Source organism: Dunckerocampus dactyliophorus, chromosome 12, assembly GCF_027744805.1.
Source record: "Dunckerocampus dactyliophorus isolate RoL2022-P2 chromosome 12, RoL_Ddac_1.1, whole genome shotgun sequence".
Lineage (NCBI taxonomy): Eukaryota > Metazoa > Chordata > Actinopteri > Syngnathiformes > Syngnathidae > Dunckerocampus > Dunckerocampus dactyliophorus.
Genome location: NC_072830.1, coordinates 9,736,503 through 9,752,810, shown reverse-complemented (window position 1 = coordinate 9,752,810; position 16,308 = coordinate 9,736,503). Strand labels below are relative to the sequence as shown.

Genomic DNA, 16,308 nt, shown 5'->3' with positions numbered 1-16,308 from the left:
GGTGTAAAGAAAGTCCAACCTTCATTAAGGAGTCACAGCAGAGTGGGCGGTGGTGGGGGTGGCGGGGGTGGCGGGGGGCACAGACTGGTTTTGTTGGCAGAGTGGTTCCCATAGCAACCCGACAATGCTGGGGTTCAGGATGCTCTCGGCCCTGCTGGGACGTGCTCAGAGAAAGAGCAGCAGCCGTTCTCTTCGCATTTAGACGCAGTTCCATCCATGTGGAGGTGCCCTATGGAGATATAAAGACATTTCAAATCATGATATTTTGCCCAGGAAGGTGTTTGGACAAAAAAAAAAAAACATGAGCTTGTCTGCTTTTTGAGAGAATGGAATTGGAGAATAATAAAATCCCAGTCAAATCATTCCAAAATAAACCTGACAAGCCTGCAGTGCCTCAAGGGAGACAAACAAGTCCAGCTCTGGACAATGTCTCTGGTTGCTAGGAGACGCTTTTGGTGCATCTTCTCCATGAAAGAAAGCAGCTTTTCTCGTCATAACCTATTCAAACTATGGCAAAAACACAAAATCCTGACGGGGAATAGCTCGCCGTATTTCTGCAGTGTCTGTCCCTTCACAAAATGTGTATTGTTGAGTAGTGTGTACTTTGCTGTGTTTCATATTTTCAACCTCTCATGGAGCTAACCAAAATAATAGCATCACAATAATAATTCATCAAATGAAGAGAAAAGAGGGTTACCGATTTCTTTTGAATTACGTTACGTATGACCAAGACAAAATCTATCAATTCTTTCCTTACACATCCCTCGTTTATGGCGGCTAACTGAATTGAAGTGAATTTCCTCAAAGTATTTCTTCCTTGTTAATAAAGTGAATCGTTTTGTAGATAGGGTGTAGAAAATGTATTTACCATCTTCTAAATGCAGTTTTTAACGAGTAGTGCACCATAATTATAGTCTCGATATGAGGGAATTATGTAGATAAATCCAATAACTAATAATTGGATTAATAACTAAAAATAGCTCCGATAACCAATCATTTAAAAAAAAAAAACGCTCCGATGAGGCCAGATTACCCGTACTGTGAGGGTGAGCAAATCAAGTGCTCCTTTTTACTCCTGACTGTGACATTAATGTAAAGATGTAACTTCCCCTGAGCTCACTTGCAAACAAACATTCACCTTCTGAGTAACACATTTTGCGCGCTAATTGTAACAAATGCTCCGCGATGACGGGGAAAAAAAAACAGATCACACAAAATACCTTATCTGCTACCTGAAACGCCAGAAAAGTACAAAAGGTTTGCCAGAGACCTCCGTGGCGTCACACCGGCTGCTCGGAGCGTGTGCCCGAATACAGCGCACCTCGCTGGGCCACAGCAGGTGGCTCCCTCCGCTCTATACTCTGGTTCTCCTGATAGTAGTGATGTGGTAGTAGTAATGTCATATTTGATTAGGACAAATCAACAGGTACAGTTGGTCAAATCCTAATTTGTTCCAGTCCTTCTTACCTCCAGGTGTGCACAAACTACACTTACATCTAAATTTTTAAAAAGTAGATATAAAAAAGTTTGGTTTTGGTACCATATCAGTTTTGAGAAGCAGAAAGTTATTGGTATCTGGAAAAAAAATATATCATGCATCTCTTTTTACCGTTATTAGAGAGCTCTAGACATGAAATAACACCCCTATAGTAACCTTTACATCCACATTACCCAATATAGTAGGTGTAATCAGAGAAAATAAATGTAAGTCATTAATAAAATTTGTGCTCATGTGTGTCACAGTAAATGAATTCCCTTAGTGGTGTTGGGGGTTCAGAGTTGAGCTATGGCCGCAACAGCTATGACCCATGTTATTTTTATGATTAGTATTATTATTATTATGCATCCATCCATCCATTTTCTATGCCACTTATCCTCATTAGGGTCGCAGGGGTATGCTGGAGCCTATCCTAGCTGACTTTGGGCGAGGGGCGGGGTACACCCTGGACTGGTTGCCAGCCAATCGCAGGGCACATATAGACAAACAACCATTCATGCTGACATTCATCCCTATGGACAATTTAGAGGCGCCAATTAACCTAACATGCATGTTTTTGGAATGTCGGAGGAAACCGGAGTACCCGGGGAAAACCCACACACGCACAGGGGAACATGCAAATTCCACACAGAAATGCCCAAGCGGAAATTCGAACCCAGATCTTCCCGATCTCCTGATTGTGTGGCCAACTTGCTAACCGCTCAGCCCTATTATTATTATGATTATTATATTATTATTGTGCCTGATCGTTTTAAGCTGCAATAAAGGCCTGTTGTTCTGGTGATCAAGTCTGGTGCTTGTCTGACTGACACCTGGTGACCAACGTACAATACAACATTCACAATTAGAATGCGTCTTATGACTTCTATTTGTATTTTAGTTTATTAGTCATGTTTAGTTTATGTTAATTTAGCATTTTTATGCTTAATTTAGGCAAAAAATACATCCAATTTGCTTCAATATGCATTTACGTTTTAACTAATTGGCTGTATTCAACCACAACACAGCATGATTTTTGAAAAAACATGATAGTAAAGCCACAAAATTCGAAATGTGAAGTGGTGAGGGACGATTGTATCAGCAAAAATGGTCACATGTTAAAGACATAAAGTGAAGAAGTAATCAGTAATAGACATGGAGAAGCGGTAGGATTAAATAAAAATAATGTTAAATTGTGTCAATGTAACGGAGATGTTTTTTGAGCATGTCTGAAAGAAGATCAAAGCATCTTTAAATGTGTCTCCCAAAACTGGAGCTAAACATCACGCTTCCAGAAATGTTGGACCGGTGTCATGTGCAAAGTACAAGCGTTGGATGTCACAGTGATGGTGAATATTGACCGAGTAGCATGTCTGCCCCCCCAGCATGTACAGTCAGCAGCTAAGGAAGTGATGATGCTGCAGCTGCAACATGTCGGCTTTCCCTCTACGTAGAAAAGGGTATTAGCCTCCTGCCCTCAGGTTGCGCCGTTCGATAAAAGCTCAGACCAGCTCGTGATTGAAAGCGTTCGTTCATCCAGACGTTGCTGGGATTCTTTTTTCAGCGCAATAAAAGCTTTTCAAGTCAAGTCGCCTTTGGGGCAGAAAATAATCTGTCAAATGAATCAGCCTACTGTTAATCGCCGCATGATTGTGTGTGTTTTTTTTAAGTGTTGCTTTGACAGACTTATTACATGATCAGATATTTGGGCAGCTCCTCTTGAAAGCACTTCATCGCCGCTTAGAATGACTTCAAGGTGAGCCAGATTTCATTTAGATTAGCGCTCAGTTCAAACGCACGTGCTTGATAAAGTTCCCCTCGGCCCCCAGTCCCTCGTGTTTGCTCAAAGTTGGAAGGAACTTTAATTGCAGTGGCAGGAAGTCTGACCTGGTAGATGCTGTCAGGGAGGATCTGCGGGCTATTGGCGTTTTTGGGAAAGGTGACGTTGATACAGTAGATTATTCTGAATGTGATGTGGCAGCTTGGAAATACTTTTTTATCATCTTGCGGTGATTATTAGAAGATGATGTTTTAGGAAGATAGTTTTAAACGGTTGAAAAATACAACCCAAGGACCAGCCACTGATTTGAGCTTCTTTTAAAATGAAGATGTCTCTCTTCAGAGGACATCCCACCCTATCAGACAATCTTACTGAGTTCTGTCTTTCTTTTCCTTTTTTGTTTGGACAAACTATTGACTGCGTATTGTATTTGGGATATTCCGTATGGTAGCAGAATGGGACGCGTTCCCATTAAAAGACGGGGACAGGAAGTGTTTGTGACCTCATGCGTCTACTTGGTAAACGAATACAGTCCAGCCTTTGGCTAGCAGTACACTTGGGAACACTTGGCCTACCCAGTGAAATACGTAAAAAGGTAAGTGGGTAAAATGAAAGCAGTGTGCTGCCATTATTCAGTAGGGATGGGGAACGGGCTATTGTACCCAAAATTAACCCAAATGTAACCTTCAAACCCAGGTGTGTGCCAAACCGCGAATATGGCATACTGTTACACCCTTTGTGTAAAGTGTCCAAAATTGTGACTTCATGCCAGTGTGTGTAACAAGAAAAGTAGTAACTGATATTCTCAGGGCATTGAATGGATGGCAACTGGACGGATGGCTAGCGGTAGTCATGGCCAGAAAGCCTCTTCCGTGGTAAAAGTTACCTGTTTGGGAACACTTTGTCTTCATGAAAAGTGGGTAAAACGAAAGCGGTGTGCCGCCATTGTTCAGTAGGGATGGGGAACGGAGCTATTGGACCCAAAAGGAACCCAAACGTGACCTTAAAACTGAGGTGCGTGCCTAACCGTGAATATGGTGTACCGTTCCACCCCTTTATGCCAAGTATCCAAAATTGTGACTTCATGCCAGTGTGTGCGACAAGAAAAGTAGTTACTGATATTCCAGGGCATTGAATGGATGGCAACTGGACTGTTCAGGTTGTCTTAGAAGATGTTTGGCCTCTCATCCGAGCAGGCTTCATCAGTTCATGCTCAAAGACTAGGTGGGACACACACTAATCAAACTAGATAGGACAGCTTTAGTCTGATAACTTGGTGCAAAGGCCAATTTATTTATCCTGTAAAGGGGGAGGCAGGTGCAGACTTGAATGGTTTGGGTCTTTAGTGATGTCAAATGATGACGACTACGATACAATGGAGTGGGCCTCTGTCCGCCAACAATGCTTGTTTGGGTGGTATCACCTTCGTAAGCATCCCCTTCAGATGTAATGATGGTCATGGGCTCACCTGAAACCAAGGTGACAAGTTGCCTTGTCTCTCAGACCAGAGCTGTCCTATTTATTTTGACTGGTGTGTGTCCCGCCTGGTCTTTGAGCATGAACTGATGAAGCCTTCTCAGATGAAAGGCCAAGCGTCTTCTCAGACAACCTGAACAGTCCAGTTGCCATCCAGTCAATGCCCTGACAATACAATGGCTTAATTACTGATATGTTGTGTAAACCATCTGACTGGACCAGGCTCCATCACTATCTGTGCTCTCTTGACTGCTTTTGGAAGATTTAGGAAAAATCAAACAGCGGTTGGGTCCAGCCGAGCCGCCTCCAACACATTTGTTTTTTCACTAGTCTGTAATTTTACTGTCATATTTGACAGCTGACTTTTTGGGGAGTAGTGTTGCTGCTGTTGTTGAGCTTCTGTGACAAAAAAGTAATCATGACCTCAGGTGAGCTGACAGCGTAGGAATATTTGTTGTGCATGGAAAAATGCAGCAACCTTAAAATACCCCTTTAGATACAAGGAGTCTATGGGTACACAATAATCACGGTACCTTAATGTTTAGGTCACGCTTTGTTTCATTTTGGTTGCGGCAAGGGAAGAAATTGCAAAACATGAAACTGCTTAGCTTAAACTAATATTTCAGACACAGAAAAGTAGGTAGTCCTCTCTTCCTAATCATTACCGACCCACTTAAACCAAAGTAAACATCCATCTCCATTTACACACCTATTCTAAAACGACTTACCTTACTGCCACCTGACCTGCCTGACCACGTATCGCACCTAGCTACCGTTTTCTTCCCAGCCTACCATTCTACATACCGACCAACATAAAGAATAATTTTCCTACTTATGTATAGCACATGCAATAACTACCAACCGACCAATCTACCTACTGTACCTACTACTGACTGACCAGATACCTAGCTACATGCCTACCCACCTTCCCACCACATCATGTCATTAAAACCCAGGATTTCTCTGAAAACAACCACCTCTGTAGGGGCACACTGGCTGCTCGTAGCTGGGCCACAGCAGGTGGCTCCCTCCACTCTATACTCTGGTTCTCCTGATAGTAGTGACGTGGTAGTAGTAATGTCATAATATTTGATTAGGACAAATCAACAGGTACAGTTGGCCAAATCCTAATTTGTTCCAGTCCCGCTTACCTCCAGGTGTGCATAAACTACAGTTCAATCTGAAGTTATCGATATCGGTTTGAATAAAAGATATGGTGCATCTCTAATATAAGATCAGTCGGGTTCTTGATCTGGCATAGAGGCACATGGGTTGTTGAGCCTTGAGTTTGAGTTTGTTGAGGCGTTCATCTAGGAATAGACCTACAGGAAAAGAGAGTTTCATGCTCCGCCGTCCACTCGGCTGGCCCCAAAATGCCAGGCTTAACAACAAGGACAGTGCTCCCCATAATAACACCAAGCAAATATGTTTCTCAGCCTGCCTGCAACCACTCAAGGTCTTATTTTCTCCTTGATGTCTGTATTTTTGTCACCCCAAACAGAACCTTGTCGTTTAGTCCAAGTCCAGTCTTGATGTAACGGTTTTACTAGCAGCTTGCTTACTAATGATGCCCCCAGACTTTACCCATAGAACATACTCTATGCTCTGTACACGTCTACCAATACAACCTTACTGGAAATCTCTTTGTGGCTTTATTGCCAAATCCTTCTCCAGAGCTGGGATGCTGGTTTTCCTAGATGTAGAGATGTGTGAGGAATCGTTGTAAGTCCCCCTTTTATTCACTCTCATCTTTTATTGTCACAATTGCATGCTGTTTTTCTCACTTTCTTGTCATGTTTTCTGATGAAAATGCTGTCATTCCATCTTAACCACTTCCATTCTTGTATCAGCCTGGGAATTACACTTCACACATTTGTAGTTCAACAAAAAAATTACACAAATTTACCACAAAGGCTCTTATTCCATTGGAAGGGTTTTGTACGATCAAATCTGTTATAAACGTCCCCTTCAGGCTACGTCCACACAGACACGGATATTTTCAACCACATCCAAATGGAGGTGTTTGTCTTTTGGAAAACTTTTTTCAGTGTTCGTGTATGGATGGATACAACTGTCTTGTGTCGTCAGAAATGTATTTCACAACTGAACATGAGCAATATTAGGTTTTACAATTATCGTTATGTAATGTTATGTATCGCTTATGGTGCTGATTTCATTTTGTACAGTGGTAGATGATGACAATAACAATAACAAAAATATATTTTTAGATACTGTGAATGGGTCAAAGATGAGACGAGACATTACAAGAACATTTTGGAAGAAATCAACATTTAAAATGCCAAAATGTCCTTCCTGAGAAACATCCAGGCTTAAAATCTACTTGGGCATAATTGAGGTGATTTTGCAATAAGGCCTACTAACACAGTAACAACCCATTTTTTTAATTCAATTTTTCTTCCTCCATATATTGGAATTCCCTAATGTCCTCCCTGGGTAACAGACATTCCATTTTTTAAATACATCTTCCATTTTTTTTTCTCTTTTTGGCATGACAGTTTGTATGTTCAAGAGCACCTAATAAACCCATTCCAGTGCAAATAACCACATATTTCACATACATTATCCTTTTTCTGAGCAGTAATTGTTTGTTGAACTCAGTACTAACTTTTATATTTAGCAATGATAGAAATATTCATAATTTTAAATCCATTCCCGTGGACCAGGAAGGACATTTTTCATACAGTTTGCATACTAAAAGTATGCCATTTTAATTCTTAAGATTAATCTTTGTTGATGAGTTGTATCCAGAACACAGAACGAGTTTCAATTGACATTTTTAGACACTTTCATATACACCTTTGACTCATACTGTAATATGTGTGTGTAAGTGAGCACTGATTTTGAGGAAAAATTGCACTCTTTTTTGGAATTTTGCCCATCATCCACAATCCTTATGTGAGACATGAACACATGCCTTTCTCTTTTCTGTGCATTCTAAAGACATAAAAACAGTTAGCATGAGGGCGCTAACAATGCACGTAATGGGACACACCTATTTCAACTATAAAGCCCTCTAAAAAAGCTCCAACAAGGTTTTATGGTTTTATATCCATGCTGTGAACATGTAGTAGCAGGTACATTCATGATAACGTGTAATACTTACAGTATTTCGCTCATTTGAAGCATTAGCGGAACTTCCTTCCTGGGTGCATTGATTTCACATAGCAATATAGAAAGGGACGCTACAGCTAGCGTTAACTTTTCCAAACTCAAAAACAAAAACACAGCAGCAGTGGCGGCAGCTCCGATATGTAGCGTTAGCTTTCGCTAGTGGCCTGAGTCATTGTGAGGGAGTCTGTGGTGAAGCTAGTCGCTAGCTGGCTAGTAGCTAGCTGGTGCGGTGTGGCGAAGAGTCACTACGCCAGTAATGTAACGTAGAAATGTTAATAACAATAATAACAATGTCACTGTAGCTTGGTTAATATATGCAGGTCACATTATGTAAATGGAGCGTTGTTGGCGCTTTTTGGAGGGTTTTTCAGAAGGCTTTATAGGCGGAATAGGTGTGTCCCATTATGTGCATCCTTACCTGCCTCTTTTCATCTGTTTTTATAGCTTTAGAACGCACAGAAAAGAGAAAGACATACGTGTTCATGTCTCACATAAGGATTGTGGCTGATTTCCAAAAAAGAGGAGTGAGTTTTGTTAGCCCCGCCCTTCCTCCTGCGTCGGACCAATCATGTCCTTGCCTGCCCTTTTGTCTCCCACCTGTCTTGTTTTAGGTGTTGTGTTTTATTCTTTGTGTTCATTTCAGTTAAAAACTACCATATTTGCACTCATGAGACATAACACTTTATAATTATTATACTATATTAATCATTATATTATATTAATCAGCACCTCGAAGTTCGAGTTCCAGACCGTGAAGTGCCATCTCCGGGTCGGGGATGGGATCCTTCCCCAAGGGAAGGAGTTTAAGTACCACAGGGTCTTGTTCACGAGTGATGGAAGGATGGAACGTGAGATGGACAGGTGGATTGGTGAGGTGTCTGCAGTGATGTGGACTCTGCATCGGTCTGTTATAGTGAAGAGGGAGCTGAGACGAAAGGCAAAGCTCTCAATTTACCGGTGGATCTACGCTCCTACCCTAACCTATGGTCATGAGCTTTGGGTAGTGACCGAAAGGACAAGATGGCGGGTACAAGCGGCCGAAATGAGTTGTCTCTGTAGAACGTGTAGGTGGCTGGGGTAAGATGAGAAGCGCTGCTCCTCCACATTGAAAGGAGCCAGATGAGATGGCTCAACTGGTAGGAGGCCTCGGGGAAGATCCAGGACATATTGGAGAGATGTCTCTCAACTGGCCTGGCAACGCCTCAGGATCCGCCAGGAGGAGCTGGACGAAGTACTCGGGAAGTTTGGGCTTCCCTGCTTAAGCTGCTGACCTCGGATCAGTGGAAGAAGATGGATGGATGGCTGGATGGATGGATAGATAATTATTATTAGTTTTTCATTTGTTTGTTTTGCTATGTTTTTGTTGTTTTCCTCATTTGTTTGTATCAAAGGAAAGCTAGCAACTTGCAAAGCATTTCTGGCTTATGTATAGAAGGTCCAAGCTGTTGGGACCAATGATGTTGAGCTCTTTGCTGAACTTCCCCTCGAACAGCTCCTTGTCATGTCAGCATGCAGACAGCAGCTCTGCTAGCATTTTCTCTTTTGGAAGCAGCGCAGGATGACAAAGTGTCTGCAGGACACTGAGCTCTGTCGTGTGAAATTCTTCCTGTTGACCTGTGTAGAACAAAGAAGGCGATGCGGAAATGTTCTTGCACGAGGCATCGTTTGACTTAATAAAGCTTTACTCTGTTCTTCTTTTCCTCTTGCCGGCATCAAATTGGGCTCCCACTAGGCACCTTAACTTACAAATGCGTGATAAACATTACAAAGATGAATCAACAACCATCCATCCATTTTCTTCTGCTTATCCAAGGTCGGGTCGTGGGAGCAGCAGCCTAAGCAGGGAAGCCTCCTCCCGGCAGATCCCGAGGTGTTCTTAGGCCAATTGAGAGACATAGTCTCTCCAACATGTCTGGGTTTTCCCCGAGGCCTCCTGCCAGTCGGATATGCCCTGAACACCTGCCCAGGGAGGCCTCCGGGAGGCATCCTGACCAGATGCCCGAGCCACCTCATCTGACTTCTACTTCGAATTTCTCCCAGATGACAGTGCTTCTCACCTTAACTTTAAGGGAGAGCCCAGCCACCCTACAGAGAAAACTCATTTCGGCCGCTTGTACCCGCCATCTTGTCCTTTTGCTCACTACCCAAAGCTCATGACCATAGGTGAGGATGAGGGGAGGAACGTAGATCAACTGGTAAATTGAGAACTTTGCCTTTGGGCTCAGCTCCCTGTTCACCACAGCGGACTGATGCAGAGTCTGCATCCCTGCAGATGCCGCATCAACCCGCCGGTTGATCTCTCGTTCCATCCTTCCATCACTCTTGAACCGGATCTTGAGGTACTGAATCAGCAACAGAGCAAAATGTACATTTTTGCCATTTTTCAACTGGTCTTAAAGTACTTATCAGGAGTGTTTATCCCCTAATGACGCTACATGTCACACACTCAACAACACCCCCTATCCCTCTCTGCCAGGACTCTGGGAAACATCCGGAAGAGCCGCTGAACCCCGCCGAGTACATGAGCCACCAGCGCGACATGGAGCACCTGGCCGAGTCTCAGCCCGCCCAAGCCCACCCGCCCGTCACCTTCCTGCCCCAGCACGCCTACGCCCAGCCCCCCTCCAACGAGCCCATGTACTCCAACACCGGCTTCTCCGCCCCTGGCTCCCGACCGCCTTTCCCCAAGGAGCAGTCCGTGTGACAGGGTGGCGTTTCCCGCCTCTCCAACCGGTCATAAGGTTAAAACCCCGCCTCCTGCCAGCCTTGTGCCCCGCCCTGCTTGTTTCCAACTTCAGTGCTTTTCTACTTCCTGTGTACAACGTTTGTTAGCACCTTCCTCACTAGCTAGTCGTCACCGTTGCTTTTCTCTTTCTTTCCGTGTCTGTCAATCAAATCGCTTGCTTGCCTCCTGGAAAGTCGACTGTAGTGTGCGTTTGCTCCGGTGTGTTCTTGTGAAAATATGAAGAATAATAAACAAAAAAAAGATTGTTCTCTGATGACGAACCCTTTGACTTGCCAGGATTATTATGTGATGGTGAACCCTTCGTCGCTTGGCTGTTTTTGATGGACGTTTTGGCTCGTTAGAAGTGAATGTTAGCACAATTAGCTAGCAGGAAACACACGCGCACACAATCATGAGGAAAAAAAAAGGGCTTGCGATTCGAGACTATCTCTTGTTCCAGTTCTTTTTATGAAATAAAATCAAGTATTTCCTAGCAGTAGCTGCCAAAGACACGTAGCGCCATTGTAGTTTAGCTCCATTGTCCAACGAGAGGTGATAAGATCTTTGATTGGTGACGCACGGTGCTCGGCTTTTCATATCTGTCATTTGTGTTGATGCCGAGGAAGACAATCACTGTCCTTCAAGCTTTGTTTCCACCAAGCAGCACACTTTGGTTCTTTTGCGTTGGTAAAATATATGTAGCACTTTTTCAGCTGCTAACAATGAGTATTGGAACGAGAAGCAAGTGTAATATGGGGAAGCGCATTGTTTTATTTTTGTAGAGTCGGTGCAAAGCGTTTCAAGTCCCCAGACGGCTGAAAAGTTATCACGAAACATTGATGTGACAATCGGTTGTACCTCACATTATCACCATCGTCCTGTGTGAGCAATGCTACCTTCATTAGCTTCCAGTCATTAGCTTCAGCTTTACCTCCCATTTGCTGGCACTGCCTGAGTTGGGATTTAAAAATCCCGCTTCTAAAATCATAACAATGCGTGTCAAGCTGTACGAGGCTGAGCTGGACACTGAAGCGGACCGCTTCTTGGTGGAATCGTGGCTGACTGGCGAGAGAACCTAAAACTGTTAGAAAAAAGCCTCCATCTGTGACTTGATTTTTGTGTTTGTTTTGAATAATAATTTCATCGCTAAAGTCAGCAGCCTCACCAGAAAAAAGCCTGCCACTGTACAAAGCACTTGATTGGATACCATACATAAGCTAGCATCACACATACTGTACACTACTTACTGTACTTACACTATAGTACTTACTGTACATACATAAGCTAGCATCACACATACTGTCCACTACTTACTGTACTTACACTATAGTACTTACTGTACATACATACTGTAAGCTAGCATCACACATACACTACTGACTGTACTTACTGTACATAAATAACCTAGCATCACACATACACTGCTTATTGTACATACAGTACATACAATACTTGTAGTACATACAGTATAGTACATAGAGTACATACAGTACAGTACATACAGCAGATAAAGTACATACTGTACATACAATACAGTACATACAGTATAGTACATACAGTGCATACAGTATAGTACATAGAGTACACACAATACAGTACATACAGTATAGTACATACAGTACAGTATTTACATTACTTACAGTACATTACATAAAGTAGATACAGTACATAATGTATACAGTACATACAGTACAAACAGATACACTACATACAGCATACAGTACATAGAGTACTTACAGTACATACAGTATATACAGTGTATATACAGTAGATACAGTATATACAGTACGTTAATACAGTATTTACAGTATATGGAGTAGTGTACAGTACATACAGTATATACAATACATTGCATACAATATATACAGTACAGTACATACAGTAGATACAGTACATTACATATAGCATTTACAGTACATACATTATATAGAGTAGTTACAATGTATATACAGTACAGTACATACCGAATATACAGTACATACAGTAGATACAGTATATACATTACCGTACACACAGTATTTACAGTACATACAGTATTTAGACTACAGTACATACAGTATATACAGTACTGTATTAGATACAGTATATACAGTATTTAGACTACAGTACATAAAGTATATACAGTACATACTGTATTTACAGTACAGTCCATCAAGTATATGCAGTACATACAGTATATACAGTACATACAGTATATACAGTACAGTATATACAGTGTATATACAGTAGAGTACATACAGTACAGTACATACAGAATTTACAGTATAGTACATACAGTATATAGAGTACATATAGTATTTACAGTACAGTATATACAGTGTATATACAGTACAGTACATACAGTATATACAGTACAGTACATACAGAATTTACAGTATAGTACATACAGTATATACAGTACATATAGTATTTACAGTACAGTATATACAGTGTATATACAGTACAGTACATACAGTATAGTACTTAAATAAATAAAGCCCTCCTCACAAAGCAAATTGGAGTGACGTGTACTGTTTGTGTGTATTTTTGTTGCCATGTAAGTAATATGTGCATGTACTGTATGGGAAGAAAGTAGTATGTGCATGTAATGTATGGAAAGAAAGTAATATGTACATGTAGTGTATGGGAAGAAATACTATGTACATGTACTGTATGTATATGAAGAAAGTAATACAGTATGCACATGTAGTGTATGGGAAGAAAGTACTACCGTACAGTATGCACATGTAGTGTATGGGAAGTATGTATGTTTGTGTTTGTGTTGAAAGTGAATTCATGTTAGTGGTGGTTTTAAAAAGAGTTTGGACATTTTGTTTGCTTTGTTAGCAGTAGAAGCGGAGGAGTTTTCTAGCGTAGCACTGAAACACAGGTTTGTCTTTTAGTGACACATTTGAGTATGATGATGACTATGAAATACTGTACGTACATGTCAGGAAGTCATGAAGTATGCTTCACGTCATGTCATTTTGTCAAAAGTGTCAAATCCTTTTTCTTCTCTTTTTATCCCCGTCACGTTTAGTTCTTTAAAGGGTTGCTTTTCCACATCGTCTTGTGTTTTTGTATGACTGTAACATTTACTTTTATTTTTCTAAACATACAGTATATATATTTATTTATTAGGTTGGCCACACCTTCCATTTGTGCGACAACACCTGAGTAGCTTCTTGCGGAATGATGACATGATGTGATTTGAAAAAAAAAGAACCTCTTTGTTTTTTATCATGTTTGTTGTAAATATTAACATGTGTGGAAAAAAAGTTGAAGATTAAAGCTCACAAATTGCCCGTCTTTCTTGTCGAAGCTTGGTGTTTCCTGCGTGTTTGGGTGCACTCGTTGATGACAGAAATACGAGCCAGCGCTTGACTTCTAGAGTGTTTGTGTTGGCAAAAAAGTCATCTTGGTAACCATGGCAACTGTGTGGGAGAAAGCAACCAGGTCTGCATCTCATGACAACAAGCCACTGCAAAAAATGATATTCCTTCACGTCACCTTGACCATGTTGTGATGACCTTTTCCAGTTGCACAAAAATCAAGAGAATGAGAAAGGAGTGACAGGAGCGAGGTAAAGGTGAGTTGCAGAGGCACGGTAAACTCTGCAAGAAGAATGTACGATAAGAAAGAATAGGAGTGTTTTTCATGGGAAAACACTACTCCCTGCATCGCCTACTGTATATCCTGCTGTGTCACGTAGCAACAAGCTAAGCTAAGCCCGGACATTCTCTGCTTTCTTTCATGATGCGTCAATTCCTGCATAAATGAGTGTCTTTAATGCAAACATCCTCATCATAACAGTGGACGTTAGATTCTGTTGACTGCTGGAGTCACCATGGTGACATCAAATTGTCTTTAACAACACTGGACCCTCAGACCACCCGGTTTATTGCTAACATGTCACACAAGTACCACAACACAAACGCAACAATCACACACAACTCATATATGCAGACAAAATATCCATCATTCTTCCATCTATCTATTCAAACACCACCCATCCATCCATCATCATCCACCATCCATCCACCCATCCATCCATCCATCATCCATCCATCATCATCCATCCATCCATCCATCCATCCATGCACCCACCCACCCATCCATCATCCACCCATCCATCATCCATCCATCCATCATCATCCATCCATCCATCCATCCACCCACCCACCCACCCACCCACCCACCCATCCATCCATCCATCCATCCATCCATCCATCCATCCATCCATCCATCCATCCATCCACCATCCATCCACCCATCCATCCCTCCATCCATCCATCCATCCATCCATCCATCCATCTATCCATCCATCCATCCACCATCCATCCACCCATCCATCCCTCCACCCACCCATCCATCCATCCATCCATCCATCCATCATCATCCATCCATCCAAACCCACCCATCCATCCATCCATCCATCCATCCATCCATCCATCCATCCATCCATCCATCCATCCACCATCCATCCACCCATTCATCCATCCATCCATCCATCCATCCATCCATCCATCCATCCATCCATCATCATCCATCCATTTCGACACGCATCCTCTTTCATTCATATCATTTATTCAGCCATCATCATCCATTCATACATGCATCATCATTCATTCATGTTTATATTCATCGTAAAGATCATTTATTCAGCCATTCATACATGCATCCTCATGCATTCATTCTTATATTCATCATAAAGATCATTTATTCAGCCATCATCATCCGTTCATACATGCATCATCATTCATTCATGTTTATATTCATTGTAAAGATCATTTATTCATCCATTCATACATACATCATCATTCATTCATGTTTATATTCATCATAAAGATCATTTATTCATCCATCATCATCCATTCATACATGTATCATCATTCATTCATGTTTATATTCATTGTAAAGATCATTTATTCATTAATCAACCACCATCATCCATTCATCCATGCATCCTCATTATTTCATGTTTATAGTCATCATAAAGATCATTTATTCATCTATCATCATCCGTTCATACATGCATCATCATTCATTCATGTTTATAGCCATCGTAAAGATCATTTAATCAACCACCATCATCCGTTCATACATGTATCCTCATTATTTCATGTTTATATTCATCATAAAGAAAGATCATCTATTCATCCATCATCATCCATTCATACATGGACCATCACTCATTCATGTTTATACTCTTCATAAAGCTCATTCCTCCCCCTATTTAGTCACCATCCATTCATGCGTCGTTGTATTCATCCCTCCATTCTTCCAACAGGGGTTAACTTTGTTTTTACACTTATGTGACAGTGATGATGGTTAAGGTGGGGCTTAGAACGTCACCTGGAAAGTTTTATGGTGGCCATGTATGTCATTATTTAGTGGCATGGCATCATTTATTTCATCTTGTAATATCAAAGAAATATAATGTCATATAGATATAATGTCAGTAATAACAGTGTAATAGTAGTGCGTATGTGTGTGTGTGATTGTCAGTGAAGGTCACACAAGGACACGATGACTGCCACTGAGTAGTTGGACAAAAGTGTATCCACGGGGACGGTGACTGTCAGGTAAGCTTTGAGGTAAAAAAAAAAGAAATAGAAAGAAGAGAAAGTCATTTAGCGGAATGAGAGAGTCTCTGTGGAGAGATGATAAGCCTGGAGGGACGCTGCCAAGAGGCTCGCAACGACGCTCCACTCGCATTCTCCGCCTGCACCCGAGTCC

The 16,308-nt window shown here is 41.6% G+C and overlaps 1 protein-coding gene across 5 annotated transcripts in view; it reads left to right on the top strand.

The window, feature by feature from the left end:
• The window catches only part of nectin1b (nectin cell adhesion molecule 1b), a 163,369-nt gene extending 149,491 nt beyond the window's left edge, over positions 1–13,878 (top strand). For 2 of the 5 annotated variants that reach the window (XM_054794081.1, XM_054794079.1), the window contains one exon: positions 10,342–13,878. In XM_054794081.1, the coding sequence (XP_054650056.1) occupies positions 10,342–10,569 (228 nt within the window). In that variant the 3' untranslated portion in view covers positions 10,570–13,878. Of the gene's footprint in view, positions 1–6,407; positions 8,786–10,341 lie in introns of those variants that run through there. The other 3 variants (XM_054794083.1, XM_054794082.1, XM_054794080.1) reach the window with 3 other exon arrangements.
• Positions 13,879–16,308: the final 2,430 nt, after the last annotated feature.